General features: G+C 33.1%; 3 protein-coding genes across 7 annotated transcripts; 2 read left to right on the top strand and 1 right to left on the bottom strand.

Moving 5' to 3' along the window:
- The first annotated feature begins 886 nt into the window (after positions 1 to 886).
- LOC123262951 (uncharacterized protein PF11_0207-like) lies at positions 887 to 9,395 on the top strand. 5 transcript variants are annotated; one of them, XM_044725455.1, is made up of 10 exons: positions 887 to 1,143; positions 2,032 to 2,280; positions 3,022 to 3,663; positions 4,773 to 5,851; positions 5,907 to 6,232; positions 6,618 to 6,937; positions 7,061 to 7,233; positions 7,291 to 7,504; positions 7,575 to 7,769; positions 8,449 to 9,395. In XM_044725455.1, the coding sequence occupies exons 1-10, from the start codon at positions 1,065 to 1,067 to the stop codon at positions 8,682 to 8,684; spliced, it is 3,513 nt and encodes a 1,170-aa protein (XP_044581390.1). In that variant the 5' UTR covers positions 887 to 1,064; the 3' UTR covers positions 8,685 to 9,395. The 5 variants fall into 5 exon arrangements, with proteins under 5 accessions (XP_044581390.1, XP_044581391.1, XP_044581388.1 ...); XM_044725456.1 differs by having other exon boundaries at positions 6,618 to 6,997; positions 8,490 to 8,662; XM_044725453.1 differs by having other exon boundaries at positions 888 to 1,143; positions 6,618 to 6,997.
- Positions 9,396 to 10,258: 863 nt separating this feature from the next.
- LOC123263175 lies at positions 10,259 to 11,513 on the bottom strand. Its single transcript, XM_044725720.1, has 4 exons — positions 11,132 to 11,513; positions 10,815 to 11,074; positions 10,648 to 10,743; positions 10,259 to 10,586 (listed from the first exon to the last, which is right to left on the bottom strand). The coding sequence occupies exons 1-4, from the start codon at positions 11,190 to 11,192 to the stop codon at positions 10,302 to 10,304; spliced, it is 702 nt and encodes a 233-aa protein (XP_044581655.1). The 5' UTR covers positions 11,193 to 11,513; the 3' UTR covers positions 10,259 to 10,301.
- Positions 11,360 to 12,867, top strand: LOC123263176. The gene is made up of 3 exons (XM_044725721.1): positions 11,360 to 11,534; positions 12,020 to 12,291; positions 12,359 to 12,867. Exons 1-3 carry the CDS (start codon positions 11,375 to 11,377, stop codon positions 12,500 to 12,502), a joined length of 576 nt encoding a protein of 191 aa, XP_044581656.1. The 5' UTR covers positions 11,360 to 11,374; the 3' UTR covers positions 12,503 to 12,867.
- The last annotated feature ends 810 nt before the right edge of the window (positions 12,868 to 13,677 follow it).

Below are 13,677 nucleotides of genomic sequence, written 5' to 3'. Positions count from 1 at the left end.
CCGAACAAAAACAGTTTCACTGTAAAAAAAATCGCGCCAAGTCCACGTTCATGAGACTATTAAGGAAAAAAAAATTTTTTTTTTCTTTACCGATATGACTGTATATGATTGTATATGATTTTCGGAAATTAAAAAAAATTTTGTTGTAAATTTAAAAGTTAAAAAAAAAATTTTAGAACGTACTTGGTGTGCGTCATTGTGTATTTCAATTTTTTTAAAGTTCTAGTAAATAGATTTTATGAATTTCATTAAAAGTAAAATATTTTGCAACCACGCACACTAAATACGTTCCAAAATTTTTTTTTTAATTTTTAAATTTACAACAAAATTTTTTTTAATTTCCGAAAATCATATACAATCATATCGGTTACTTGGATTTTTTTATTTTTTTATTTTATATCTTTTTGTAAAGAAAAAAAAATTTTTTTTTCCTTAATAGTCTCATGAACGTGGACTTGGCGCGATTTTTTTACAGTGAAACTGTTTTTGTTCGGATAATAATATCACTATCGTACGCCTCATTATTATTCTACCTCTAAATTTTAAATTTAAAACCAACAATTCAATATTTTCCTCCCAATCCTCTCAATAAATTTAACAATTTTATCCTAAAATATCCTCTCATATTTTAGCTTTCAATTTTTCAAAACTTTCAGCCCCATCTTTCGATTTTTCCCCACAATATTTCATCCCTTTTTTTACTTCCCACCGTTAAAGCTGCTCGCAACCTTTCTCTTGCTAAGTACCAATAAAAAGAGTCCCAACTTTACCCGCGAGCGCAGCGAGCGCGATTACGGCCGTAGATAAAACAATTTTCAGCATATAATTTATTATTCTGCCGCTGCGGCACTGCAGTAGCATTTCTCCTTCCATTTGAAGTTGAATTAAACATTGACCGTATCAGGGTTTAGCTCGCGTAGTGAAGACATACGCGGATAACATGACAGCCTCTTATAAATTAAAAGTTCTTCCTCCGGAAAATCCGCGAGCTTTAATAAAACAAAAATCCTCGCAAACTTAAAGAAAATTTGGTGGTAAATTTTGTTTTATTTTTTTTTTTAATTATGAGTATTTCTCAGGACAGTGCAGCGACTATCGTCTGTCGCGAGGTCTTTGACGAGGCCTCGCACCCTTCCAATGAGGGTGAGTTTTCACAATTTTCCTTACTAATTTAAAAAATAATTTAAATGTAGATAAAAAAATGGACTTTTTTTGTTTCTTGCAAAATTTTTTTATAAAAATTATCTATATATTTATTCGTAGAAAAATAATTGAATTATTAACTGTTAATTCGTTTGTTTATTTACATAACGATATCTACGCAACGGTACGACCTTATGTCGCGGTAGGAAAATCAATAAGTTTATACTGCGGGCAAAATACTGTAGCTGTGACCCTTGATTCCTTTATTATTTTATTATTTCCAAATACTTTAAGTTTGCTTTTTATAAAATTTATTATTTAAAATATTTATGTCTTTAAAATTTTTATGTTTTTATAAATGTAGGAATAAAGTTTTAATTTAAAATAAAAGACGTTTGAATTGTAGAACAGCTCACCCTGAGACAGCTGGCCTGGCTAGCAACCCACACCCCCATGCAATGCCTATATCCTCATGCCCGTGAGCACCTGTCAAACTAGCCTTGATAGAATTTTTAATGATCGCTATTCAGCTGCCGGAAAATGCAACCGAATAATTAATCTCCGCTTTATTCACACCAATTTTCGGAGCTCTATTTTGGCTTGTTAAATCTTAAATAATGAACTATGTAATTGCTCTATTTCCGCGTTTTGTAATTACAAAATTTTCATACATGATTTTTTAATAAAAAATTAATTATAAAAAATGTTTACGCTTTTTGAAGAAAAAAAAATCTTTAATTAAATAACGTAAGATTTTTGTTTTTAATAAAAAATTAATTATAAAAAATGTTTATGCTTTTTTAAAGAGAAAAAAATCTTAAATTAAATAAGTAAGATTTTCTTTTCGGGAAGAAATCTTCTGGAGTTGAGATTGATGATTTGTTGCAGAGGTTATCGATTACGCAAAGCGTATTGGAATCAACCCAATAACGGAACCACACCTCCTTGATCTTGCGCGTGAAGGGTTGATGGCACCCTTGCCGAAAGGCTGGAGCCCTTGCTTCCACGAGATCTTCGAGACCTGGTACTACTACGAGGCCTCGACGGGGACCACTACCTGGGAACACCCCCTTGATGGAAAGTACAAGGAGCTCGTCAAGACGGCGAGAGCTTCTCAGAGCCGACAGCAGAGTCTTGGTACTGCTCTTATCTTCTTGTTCCAATAAATCACGTTAAGATAGCATGATTAGATATAAGTAATCTTTTTATTTATTACTTGTTTCAAGTTCATGGTTTTATTGGACGGCATGTCGCACCTTGATGCATATAAAATTACATATGAAGCATATATGGTCAATAGATTGGGCTAAAAAAATTGACAATTTTTTTTTTCAATTAGATTTTATACAAATAAGAACTTTTAATGAAGAATTCATTTAAATAGATCATTAAGTTTGAGAAATTTTGATAATTTAACCATAAACAAAAATTATTTGCTGTATAAAATTTCAAAGTAGATAAAAAGCCAAAAAAAAATTGAAAATTTATTTTTAATCCTGAATAACGTTTGAAGGAATTAATTTATTGAGATCTTTTTGGTTGACCATTTAATTTTTTTTTTTAAATAAATATTGTTCAAATTTTTTCAAAGTTTCAATAAAAAAATTCATTCAAAAAAAAGAAAATGAAGTTTTTAATATCAATATTAGAAGCTGAAACTTTCAAAAAAAATTTTTTGGCCCGATCTAATCTCCAAATTAATTATATGTGAGTCATTCTAACGGATCCAATTATCCAATTTTTAACTATCAAAAGATCAATTAACGACAAATTAAATTAATAAAACATTCTGATTAATCAATTAAACAAGTGACCTATTTTCTGTAATTGGATTCGTCAGAGCATGTGTTTAGAGATAAAACCGAATTTCGCCCACAGACGATGACTCGAAAACATTCGCCAAGGATCTGGAATCCCACGAGGAGGCGACGATCCCCACGGAGCCGCCCCCATCAAAGCTCCCCCCGACGAAAATCCCCACAAAGCTGGCGCCGCTCAGGAAGTCCGTGAGTGACATGGGGAAGCGCAAGGACCACAGAAGGTCCACCAGCGAGGCCAGACTGACCGAACGCTCCGCCAGGGACTACACGAACCTCCAGTACCAGGACCCGAGGTTCTACGAGTCTCCGAAGCTGCTGAGCCCCGAGGGGGAGCTCAACCTCAGAGAAATTGTCAAGCGCTCGGAATCTATGAGCCCCAGGTATGAGAAGGACTGGGAGCAGTTGTCAAGTAAGTTCAGCTCCGAGGAGAACGTCATCGACATCGACAAGCTCAGCGCCAGCTCGCTGACCAAGATCGACGGCAAGGGTGACCGGTTCGACAAGGAGAAGCATCCCAGCCAGATAATGAGTCGCCAAAAGGAGCTCACTCTCACTGGCGGTGGTTCTATGTTCCTCAAGAGTAACAGGAGCCGCGATAACACTCCCAGTCATGAAGCCGCCAGGTTTGAGGATTTTCAGATCAACAGCCTCAGTCTCGAGAGGCCAAAGTCTATTCTACGAGAAAAGCCGCCTGAAGATGGTGAGTCCGAAGATATTTTTGATAGTGTCCTAGATTCTGGACAATAGCACTTGCTCTTTTCAAGGCACTTATTGTATTCTTTAACTTAACAAATAAAAGGCATACTACTGCTTAATTCTTTAGGCACTTTGTAGGCCGATAAATTTATTTTTGATTGTATGAAATTTTTTTTTATACACTTTGAATTGTTAAAGTTTCAATACAGTTTATAAATAATCTATAAAAAAATTTTTCTAATAATAAAATTGACCATATTTAGCCATATATATATGATCACGTCAGGCTATATTTATTTATTTCTTTGGAAAAGATCCAACAACCAAAGGCCAATAACAAGGTCACATAAGTTTACTTTTGATACATAATATATAATTTTTACATTATTATAAATACTTGTTTGTTACAAAGTAGTTTGTGCACTTATAGATAGATAGATAGATAGATAATAAATTTTATTTGATCCTGGAGTTCTAAGCTCCTTCAGGACCATCAACAATACACAAAGTTAATTGTTTACAAGTATACATTTGATACAGTTGTTGCAATACAATTTTAAAGATCGACATTAATTAATAACTATCATGTTAAATTATAAGATCAATGGTAATTATATTGATTGCAAGAAAAAATTAAAACAAGCTTGTTTAAAATTTTCAAAGGTGTCAATTTTTGTAATATCTGCCAGTAATTAATTCCAAATTTTTATGCCATGAATTAGGAAAGAATTTTCATTGATAGCAGAATTACTTGTTGGCAAATGCAGATAGTCATTCTTGACGTCGCCTCTCTTTAATGTAATCGGCAAAAATTCTAATTTTGATCTAAATAATTGATTATAATTTAGTTACGTATAATAACTTTTGATATTATTTAAAATATATTATGTAGCTAATATTACTGAAGAGATATTAAGATACATTTAGCTTTAGGTGGCTTAAAATGTCCTCATATGTCTTGATAAGACCATATAAAGCCTAATATGTCCATATATTTTTTGGTGTGAGTCGATATAAAAATTGGCCCTATTAGAAAAATTTTTTTCACAGGTATTTAATATCTTAAGCCTTATTCTTTGTAAATATTATGATTATAAATTATTTTCCTTCCAGATGATCGACATACAGAAGAAGAGCGAAAAAGCGTACGCTTTGACCTAGAAAAAGACAATTTAGACGACATAAAATTCACTTACTCAGGATCTGAGGATGAGGATTGGGATTCTGAAGTGTCAGAGCCAAAATCAGAGTCCAAAGACGACGCTTTAGATGACAAACTGGGTGCCAAGGAGCCTAAAAACAAACCATCTAGCCCTGGATCAAAAATGGTTGGCAACCGTTTTCTAGTTCAGGAGGTATCAGAATCTGAACACTTGAGCCAGTTGAAGGAAGACCTGGACGACCTGCCGACCAACAAGTTTACAAACATAAAAAACATTGACCTGTTCTCAAAAAGCGACACAGACAGCACGCCAAGGACAGGTAAGGACGATTCCAGATCCCTGGAAACAGAGGCTCATCTCAAGAAACTGAGGTCGGACCTCGAGGGGGTGAACAAAGAAAAGGAGAGAAACAAGAGGAAGGACGACGATGTGAAAAGTGCCATTACAAGGAAACACGAGAGAGAAATTCTTGAATTGAAGAGAGAGCTTGAGGAAAGAGTTGAGAGGACGCGGAAGGAAATGGAGGCGAGCTTTCTTGAGCAGCGCTCGCAGATGGAGAAGCTCATGGAGGGAAAGCTGGAGGAGTTTAAGAGTCAGCTGCTACTGAAGGAGCAGGAGGAGATCAATAATTTGGTCGCTGAAATGGATGAGACCAGGAGGAAGAATTTGGAGAAGGTCAGAAGTGAATTGGAGGCTTGCTATGAGAAGGAAAGACAGGAGATTTTTGTAAAGTTGAAGAATGAACTGGATGAGAAGAAGCAGGAGATGCTGGAGCTCAGGAATCATGAGATCGAGAAGATGGAGAATGAGTATGATAAGACAATAGACGAAGAAAAGAACCTCAAGATGGCTGAACATGATTTGGCGCAGAAGCACAATATTAAGATTGAAGATATGAAGAAGGACTTGGAGAAGGAGTTTGACGATTTGAGAAAGAAGCTGAGGGCCGAGCAGAGGGAGAAGATGACCAAGATTACAGAAGAGCATGAAAAGTGCTTGGCTGAAATTTCCCGGGATTATCGCGTTGAGGTAAGTTTTGACTTTTGGTTGTGTCTTAGGGGGTTATTGACTCGTTTTTTTACAGGAAAACATGGCTCGAAAGGTCTTCAAGCAGAAGCTAGACGAAATTAGGTCTGATCTGGCTCGGGAAATTGACAAGGAGACCAAAAAGATCTCCGATCGCGCTACCAGACAGGATTCCGCGGATTACGACAAAATTCGGTGCGAAAAGCGGATTTTGGAGGACAAGTACAAAACTTTGAAGGACAAGTACTTGAAGTTGAAGAACGACGTGCGTTTGGCGGTAGAAAAGAGGAGTAAACGCAAAGAGGGGCATACTACTGCTTCCGAAACAGAGAAATCAGGCTCCACTAGGACCAGGACCGAGAGAACCGAGTCTCTGACTCAGAAGTGAGTCGCTAGTTTTTATAATTACTTTTAAGCATCACCATTTTTCACGTATCTTACGGCAATTAAATTTTTATTCTTAATATCTCGTGAAAAAATTTTCTGACATAATTATTAAGTGATAATCTGATATAATTATTAATCATAATCTGATATAATTATTAAGTCATAATCTGATATAATTATTAATCATAATCTGATATAATTATTAAGTCATAATCTGTCCTGATATGGCGCAATTTGAACAATTGTCCCTATCAGGTAAGATGAAGCTCTAAAAAAATTTTCCCACGGGATTATTATTGGCTTATTTAGAGCCGCTGAGGTACGGGTTTCACCTTCATGTAATTCGCCTTAATATTTGGCTATAGGCCTTAATTCGTATTAGTAGAACATCATCGAAAAACGTGAGCTCAAGCTCGAAGCCAGAAGTGAACCAGAACCAGAACCAGAACCAGAACCAAAACACCGCAGACAACTCCGAGAGCCAGCAGTCCTTTCAGAGGTTCAGCCACGGAGACTCCAGAAGTGCCAAGTTTGAGTCAGACGACACCACCACCGCCAGCGAGACCATGAACTCAAACATCCTCCAGAAAAAAAAGAGCCACGCGAAAAAGACTCCGACAAAACTCCCGTTGAACAACAACAATATCGCGGACAATCCCGTGGAGAATATCCGGAAGCAGCTAGAGAAATTAGAAGACCTAGGTGATCAATTACCTACTAATGAAAATGCTTATACGTTGAGATACCCTTTCCAAGATAAAGGTATAGTCTGCGTGTTGATTTTCTCCAAAAAGCTCCGACTTATCGAGCTTATTTCCGTTCCAGTTCCCGTCAACGCTTCGTCGGAGCTCGAGTTCTTCAGACACCGGATCCACGTCGAGAGGGACTCCGTGAAGCGCGCCAGAGAAACCTTGAGAGCCCAGAAGAACATCTTCCAGGGAGTGCAGAAGGCCTGGAAAGAACGCAGTGCTCGAGCCACTTTGGAGCAGCTTGTTCAAGTATGTCTTCTTGTTTTTGTTTGCCTTTCAGTGCCTGGCTAATTCAAGTGCTTCTAGGAGGAACGAGAGCTTTCGGATATGGAGGTCAGTCTCCATCGCACCAAGAGTCTTCTTGGTGAAAAGGTTATTCATCTCAAGCATCTCGAGCAGTCATTAGAGCGCGTTGCCAACGCTAAAAAAAACGAAAATGATATCAGCCCAATTAAGAGCGATGAATTGACTCTCAGTGATATCTCCAGCGCTAGCAGCGGCTTTTCTTCTACTGATCTGGGTATTTTTATTTTACACTTTCCAACCTATTTAAGAACTTTTTATTAAGTTTAGTGATTCCATGCTTACAGACAAACCCGACTACTATCAAGAGTCTACGGAAATAATTGCCAGTCTTGAGAATTTGAACTCGGAAATTCGGGAAATTTGGAATGTTCTCAATAAGCGTAGGGGTAATAATGTACCACCACCTCCTAATTTGGTCGGTTCTGACACCAGATGGTTTCCTTTTCAGCATCTTACTACTCAATCAAATAATATTCAAGGTATTTGATTGATAATTTAAAAAAGAAAATTTTTTATATGGTTTTATACTGTTTTTTTTAAATTTTATATGGATTACTGTAATAATTGACCATATTCTAAATTTTTAAATACTGAAGTTACACGGAAAGAACAAGATGACACTGGATATCATCCCAGATTATACTCAGTGATATCTGTAGTGAAAAAAAATTTCAGATGGTAGCTAGAAAAATCCAGATTATACTGCGTAATATCTGGATTATTCTCATTGTAATTTAGATTATAATGCGTGATATCTGGATTATACTCATTTTAATCTGGATTATACTAGCTGACAACTTTTAATTTTTAAAATTTTTTTAACAAATCACTTATAATAAAAAAAAAATTCGTTTAAAAATTTCATTTTTCAAATGTATTATTTTTTTTTGATAACAATTTAATTCCTATAATACTCTAAAAAAATTTTTAATGTCTGTCAAATTTACTATAATTTTTTATAATGTAAAATTTACATGTTTTATTCTTGTAAATTTAGTATATTTTGTATATAAATTAAAAATTTTGTTTCCTTCTCCCTAAATTTAACAAATTTTTGACAGGAATTATTTTTATAAATAAATATTAAAAGTCCAGATATAAAAATTGGTTATTTTGTAAAACAAAATAAATTATTACTGCCATGTAAAAATGTTTCAGGTTTCGGAACTCCGAATATTCAATCAAATATTTTGTCACAGCTGACAGCTCACCCGCCGACGACAACGCAGAATATAATTGCTCAATACGGACCAAATAGTGGATTCACGACGAGTGTCGGGACGGTTGACCGCGGGTCTAACTTGATTGAGCGGACGCGAAACATGCGAGACTGGTTGAGGCAGGCGCGTGTCGAGACCACAGATTTAATCAGCACCGGACAGGCCACTCTATAACTATCAGAATTTTTATTTTTTAACGACTCTATTAACGATTGATATTAATATTATCACAGTAGACACGATAATTAATTCGTAGGAATTTATTACTCTCCTAATTGATAATTGATAATTGATAATTGATAATTGATAATTTATTATTGATGTTGATAAATTACAACTAATCAATTTATATATTAATATATTATATATTTTAGATAACTTTTTGGTTGTCCTTGTAAATTTATTTGCGTAATTTGTAAATAGTGAATGTTGTACAGGAAAGAGAAAGTAATTTTTATGAAAACAAAAAAATTATAGTACCTTTGTTTTATCATTTTATAAATATATTTAATATATAATATTACATTTTTTATTCATATATATGCCAAAGTAACACGCAATATCGGATATTGATTAACTTAAGTTAATGAACAATTGGTAATTAATATGACTTTACGGGCAATTTTATTAGAATTTCAATCTTGATGCAACAACCAAATGATTAATTGATGTGATAAAAAATAAAATAAAAGTATGACAGTAGATTACTTAAAATTAAAACGATCAAAAGTTAATATTAATGATAATTAAAATAATTGTTAAAAAAAAATTATACTCCCACGACAGATTTAAAAGTAAGTCGTTATTGTGCTTCCCTTGTTATTTTTATTTGTGATATCTTCACTCACCTGATAAAAATTTTCAAATAAATAAAACATATAATTCCTTAGTATTTTATTTGTTATTTATTTATCACTTTCAAAAATACATAAAAAATCCTTTAAGGCCTTGATTTAAATTTGTGCTTTTTTAAGGTATATCATTCTCACCGATAGTCAATTTATTATGATAAATATTAAGGCGGCATTTGAAAATGCTCTATCTCTAGATACATGATTAAAAAATGACCTTGTATCGTGAGAACTATTGACATTTTTAAATATATAAGCTCATCCCGATGTTACACTCATCGAGACCTTTCATTTGAGTACCCACATCAATTTTTCATATATTTATATATATTATATATATGAATATATGAAAAATATATAAAAATGCATGTTGGTACTCAAATGAAAGCTCTTGATGAGTATAACATCGGGATGAGTTTATATCTTTAAAAATATCAATATTTAAGAAAGTACAGTGAAATTTAACAAAATTAAGTAATGACCCTGTATCTTGTGAACTATGGACATTATTAAAGATATAAGCTCATCCCGATATTACACTCATCAAGACCTTTCATTTGAGTACCCACATCAATTTTTCATATATTTATATATATTATATATAAATATATATGTATATATAAAAAATATATGAAAATGCATGTGGGTACTCAAATGAAAGCTCTTAATAAGTATAACATTGGGATGAGCTTATATCTTTAAAAAGATCAATATTTAAGAAAATACAGTGCAATTTAACAAAAGTCATTATATAATAGCAAAATTTTATTTATTCATAGTTCACAAGTCACGGCAGTCACATAGTGACTGCAAGGTTTTTAGTTTTAATATTAATTCATTTTTAACTTTAGTACAAGAAATTAACTCTCAATTATTCACAAATTCAACATCAAAACTTTGATAATTAAAAAATTCAATTTTCTAATTTTCAAAAATATTTTCACTCCTGTTCAAATTCTTCCGGAAAAACTCGACAGTCTTTATGTTCTTGCTCGCAATTCTCCGAATTATCTTCAAACTCCTCTTTACTCGGCAGCCAAGACGTAAAAACTGTTTTTCTTGACCCATTATTTGACTCGCTCTTTAAAGAAGCTTGAGCTTTCAAAATAAACGGGGTCATTTTGCAGATCAAAAGCTTCACACACGACAAATCCATCCCATCTAATTGCTCGGTTATTTTCCGCGGAAGTTCTGGACTTTGGGCTTGTTTCAGCAAATTTTGGACCTGAATTCCAAAATTAACCTTATTTTCAATTGAAAAAAAATAGTATGATTTAAATAATCACCTTGTCGTCCGTAGAATCGACAATGGATTTTAAAACATCAAATTCTGAGTCGTCAGACTCATCCCTCGAAGATTTGACTTCAAAAAATGACGCGATCTGTTTCAAAAATTGACAAAAATTTGAAAAAAATTAATCCCTGAGATCAAAAAAAAAAAATAATTACTCACCACTTGCGCAAGAAAAATAGCAGAGTTGACAGTTATCGCGGCTATTTTCGGCGAGTCCAAGCCGAGAAGCCGAAAAAAAACAGACGCCAGGCTTCCAAACCCGGCGCTCCGATCTCCAGCGTCCTCTTGCGGGCTCTCATCGCCTTTTTTACGATCGGGCTGCTTCTTCAAGCTGTCAGAGACTAAGTCCGCGACTTCTTTCACCGTTTCCAAGTAATTTCTCATGCTTTGCAGCCCACTTTTCAACTTATCAAAAAATCCTGTCCAAAATTTGACAAATTAATTACAAATTAATCCACAAATTTGCTCAAAATTACCTTCTTCGCAACTTGTCGCGGAAATAAGACCGACCAAAATGAATATTTTAAGAGCAGTCATCTCTCCTGGGTGTCTTAAACTTGTATGAACTTCTGGGCTAGCGGGACCTGGCAATTAAGCGACTTACTTCCTTTGCTGAAAGTGTCACAAGTTTCGCACCGGCGCTCAACCATAAATAAGTATCCTAGAACTCTAGAACATTACACAGTTGCGTTTTAACTGCGGAAGATTTAATATCAGAGATGATTCTCTTCTCTAAGTGTAATTTGATATTTATTTGCACTTTGGTGATCACTTTGCTGCCCTTCGGGCTCTTGGAGCTTTATTACGATGAAGTTCAAAGCTTGAGCGAACTTCCAATGAATAAACTTTTGAAAATACGATCCAGTTTCGGCGAAATCGGTCAGTAGAATTTTTATTCATAAAAATTATCAATTTAATTTAATTTTTTAAACTTGGATAATTTTTCTTAATTCAAATTTTTAAAAGGAACACTTAAAAAAATTAATTTAATTTAATTAATTTAAATGAATTGTGTGTTTAAATTAATTAATTTTTTTAAATTCAAATTTTTAAAAAAGAACACTTAAAAAATTAATGTTATTTGATTAATTTAAATTAATTAATTTATTAAATTTAATTGTTTAAATTAATGTAAATTTGAATAAAATTTAATGTGTTAAATATTAATAATATAAATTTTTATAAATATTTATTGATATCAAAATTTTGATAAAAATTTATTAATGATAAAAATATTAATAAAAAATTATTGTCTTTATTTTATTTAATTAAAATTAATTAAAAATTTTGTTTTGAATTAAAAAATATTACAACATTTAAAGTTTTCTTTTTATTAAAAAATATATTAATTAAAAAAATTTAAGAAGAAGAATATTTAGAAGAGGAAGAAGATGAGAATGGCTTAGAAGGAAGAACAATTCCTTTAGCCTACAAGTTGCCTCAGAAAAAAATCGGTAACAAATTGCGGAGACACGGCGGGTGGGATGAAAAAGGCGAGGAGAGTAAAATTTCTAAAATATTCCAATTTTCTCTAACAACTCTGTCGTTTCTCGCCTTCGGCGGGTACTTGCTCACTTTAATCATTACTTCTTTAAAAAGAAATTCGGGTACTTCCGGAAATGTAATCGTTTTATCGGTAAGTACCTTCATATTTTTTTTTTTTTTTATTTTAATTTTTATAAATAAAAGGTGGAATTTTTTAGAATCTGCAAAAATTCACGAGACCAAAGCGTGATGTGTTCGGAATAGACCCAATGGAAAACGACTTCAACACCGACAGACTCTACCGCGGGATGATAATGCTCTCGGAGGAGTTTGCGTCTTACTCCAAGCCGAAGCACTATTGATAGATATTTAGTTATATTTTCATTGTATTATTTATTGCGGCTGTCAATGTGAGCTGGCAATTTAACTTTTCTCGATCATTAACTGTTCTGAAATCAAATAAAATCTAATAAGAGCGTGTGTGGGTGTGCGCTTGGTGTTTGTGTGGTATATGTGTGTGGATAAACTACCGGGATGTGTATACACAAACTACGAGGAATATTCTCGACATGTAGGTGGTATAAAGCTTCGAATATGCTTTCCCAAATAAACATTTAAGTGTCTGTATACAACGCTCTAGGGATCTGATGATAACCATATGGCGTACGCCGACGAATTTTATCAAATTTACTCGCCTTTTTATTTTCGTTTATCTACTTGTAATTAATTATTTTTATGATTTACAAAATTTTTAATTTAATTATCTAAAAATTATTTTTAGCTTTTAAATTTTAATTATTTTATAATAATTCAAAGCTTATTTTTTTATCTATTGACAAAAAATCAATATAAATTTTTTTATTAAAAAATTGCAGCGCCATCTGTTGAAAATCTATTCAACTATGTTAAGAGGATTTAATGGGCGCCTATAAAGGACAACTTTTGGATAATTTACAGTTTAAGCGCAAGTATAATCTCTAATTAAAGGGACTTTTGGTTATGAGTGAGGTTGGCGCACGAGCAAAGTGTGTGTGCTGACACACGAGCACCAAAAGTCTTATTAACTCATTGTCGGCTTACAAATAAAAAATGTAATTAAAATGATGTGCTGATAATTGATCCCAGACATTTATTACTACGATAGATGGTCCCGGCAAATTGATCCCAGCGTCAATAGATCTACTGATAGAAGGATTTGTTTATAGTTAAAAATATTTCTTAATATTTAATAAATAAATATCAGATTTATTAAATACAAACAAATTATTTTAAATACTAAGAAATATTTGTTTAATACTAAAAAGTGGTCTCTAATAAATTGTTTGTTAAATATTAACAAATATTTTTAACTATAAACAAATCCTATCAGTGTCTTAACGTCAAATGATCCCGACGTCAATTGATCTTAATAATAACTCATCCCAGATGAAGTTCAAGGATAATGACACCCGAAAAAATAAGAAAACAAGTTTATAATTATTTACCTAGAATAATCGGGGTATTTAAATTTGCTTTGATCGAAATAAAAGGAATAAAG

The sequence above is a fragment of the Cotesia glomerata genome, linkage group LG4 (genome assembly GCF_020080835.1).
Source record: "Cotesia glomerata isolate CgM1 linkage group LG4, MPM_Cglom_v2.3, whole genome shotgun sequence".
NCBI classification, from domain to species: domain Eukaryota; kingdom Metazoa; phylum Arthropoda; class Insecta; order Hymenoptera; family Braconidae; genus Cotesia; species Cotesia glomerata.
The sequence above is the reverse complement of the archived record's forward strand: the minus strand, read 5'-3'. Positions and strand labels throughout refer to the sequence as shown.

Coding starts and splice junctions, on each gene's coding strand:
- LOC123263175 (XM_044725720.1), bottom strand. CDS start 11,192: ATGACTGCTCTTAAAATATTCATTTTGGTCGGTCTTATTTCCGCGACA. Junction 11,075..11,131: donor CGCGACAAGTTGCGAAGAAG/GTAATTTTGAGC, acceptor AATTTTGGACAG/GATTTTTTGATAAGTTGAAA. Junction 10,587..10,647: donor TCGATTCTACGGACGACAAG/GTGATTATTTAA, acceptor TTTGGAATTCAG/GTCCAAAATTTGCTGAAACA.
- LOC123263176 (XM_044725721.1), top strand. CDS start 11,375: ATGATTCTCTTCTCTAAGTGTAATTTGATATTTATTTGCACTTTGGTG. Junction 11,535..12,019: donor ATCCAGTTTCGGCGAAATCG/GTCAGTAGAATT, acceptor AAAAAATTTAAG/AAGAAGAATATTTAGAAGAG. Junction 12,292..12,358: donor GAAATGTAATCGTTTTATCG/GTAAGTACCTTC, acceptor GGAATTTTTTAG/AATCTGCAAAAATTCACGAG.
- LOC123262951 (XM_044725453.1), top strand. CDS start 1,065: ATGAGTATTTCTCAGGACAGTGCAGCGACTATCGTCTGTCGCGAGGTC. Junction 1,144..2,031: donor CTCGCACCCTTCCAATGAGG/GTGAGTTTTCAC, acceptor GATTTGTTGCAG/AGGTTATCGATTACGCAAAG. Junction 5,852..5,906: donor CCCGGGATTATCGCGTTGAG/GTAAGTTTTGAC, acceptor GTTTTTTTACAG/GAAAACATGGCTCGAAAGGT.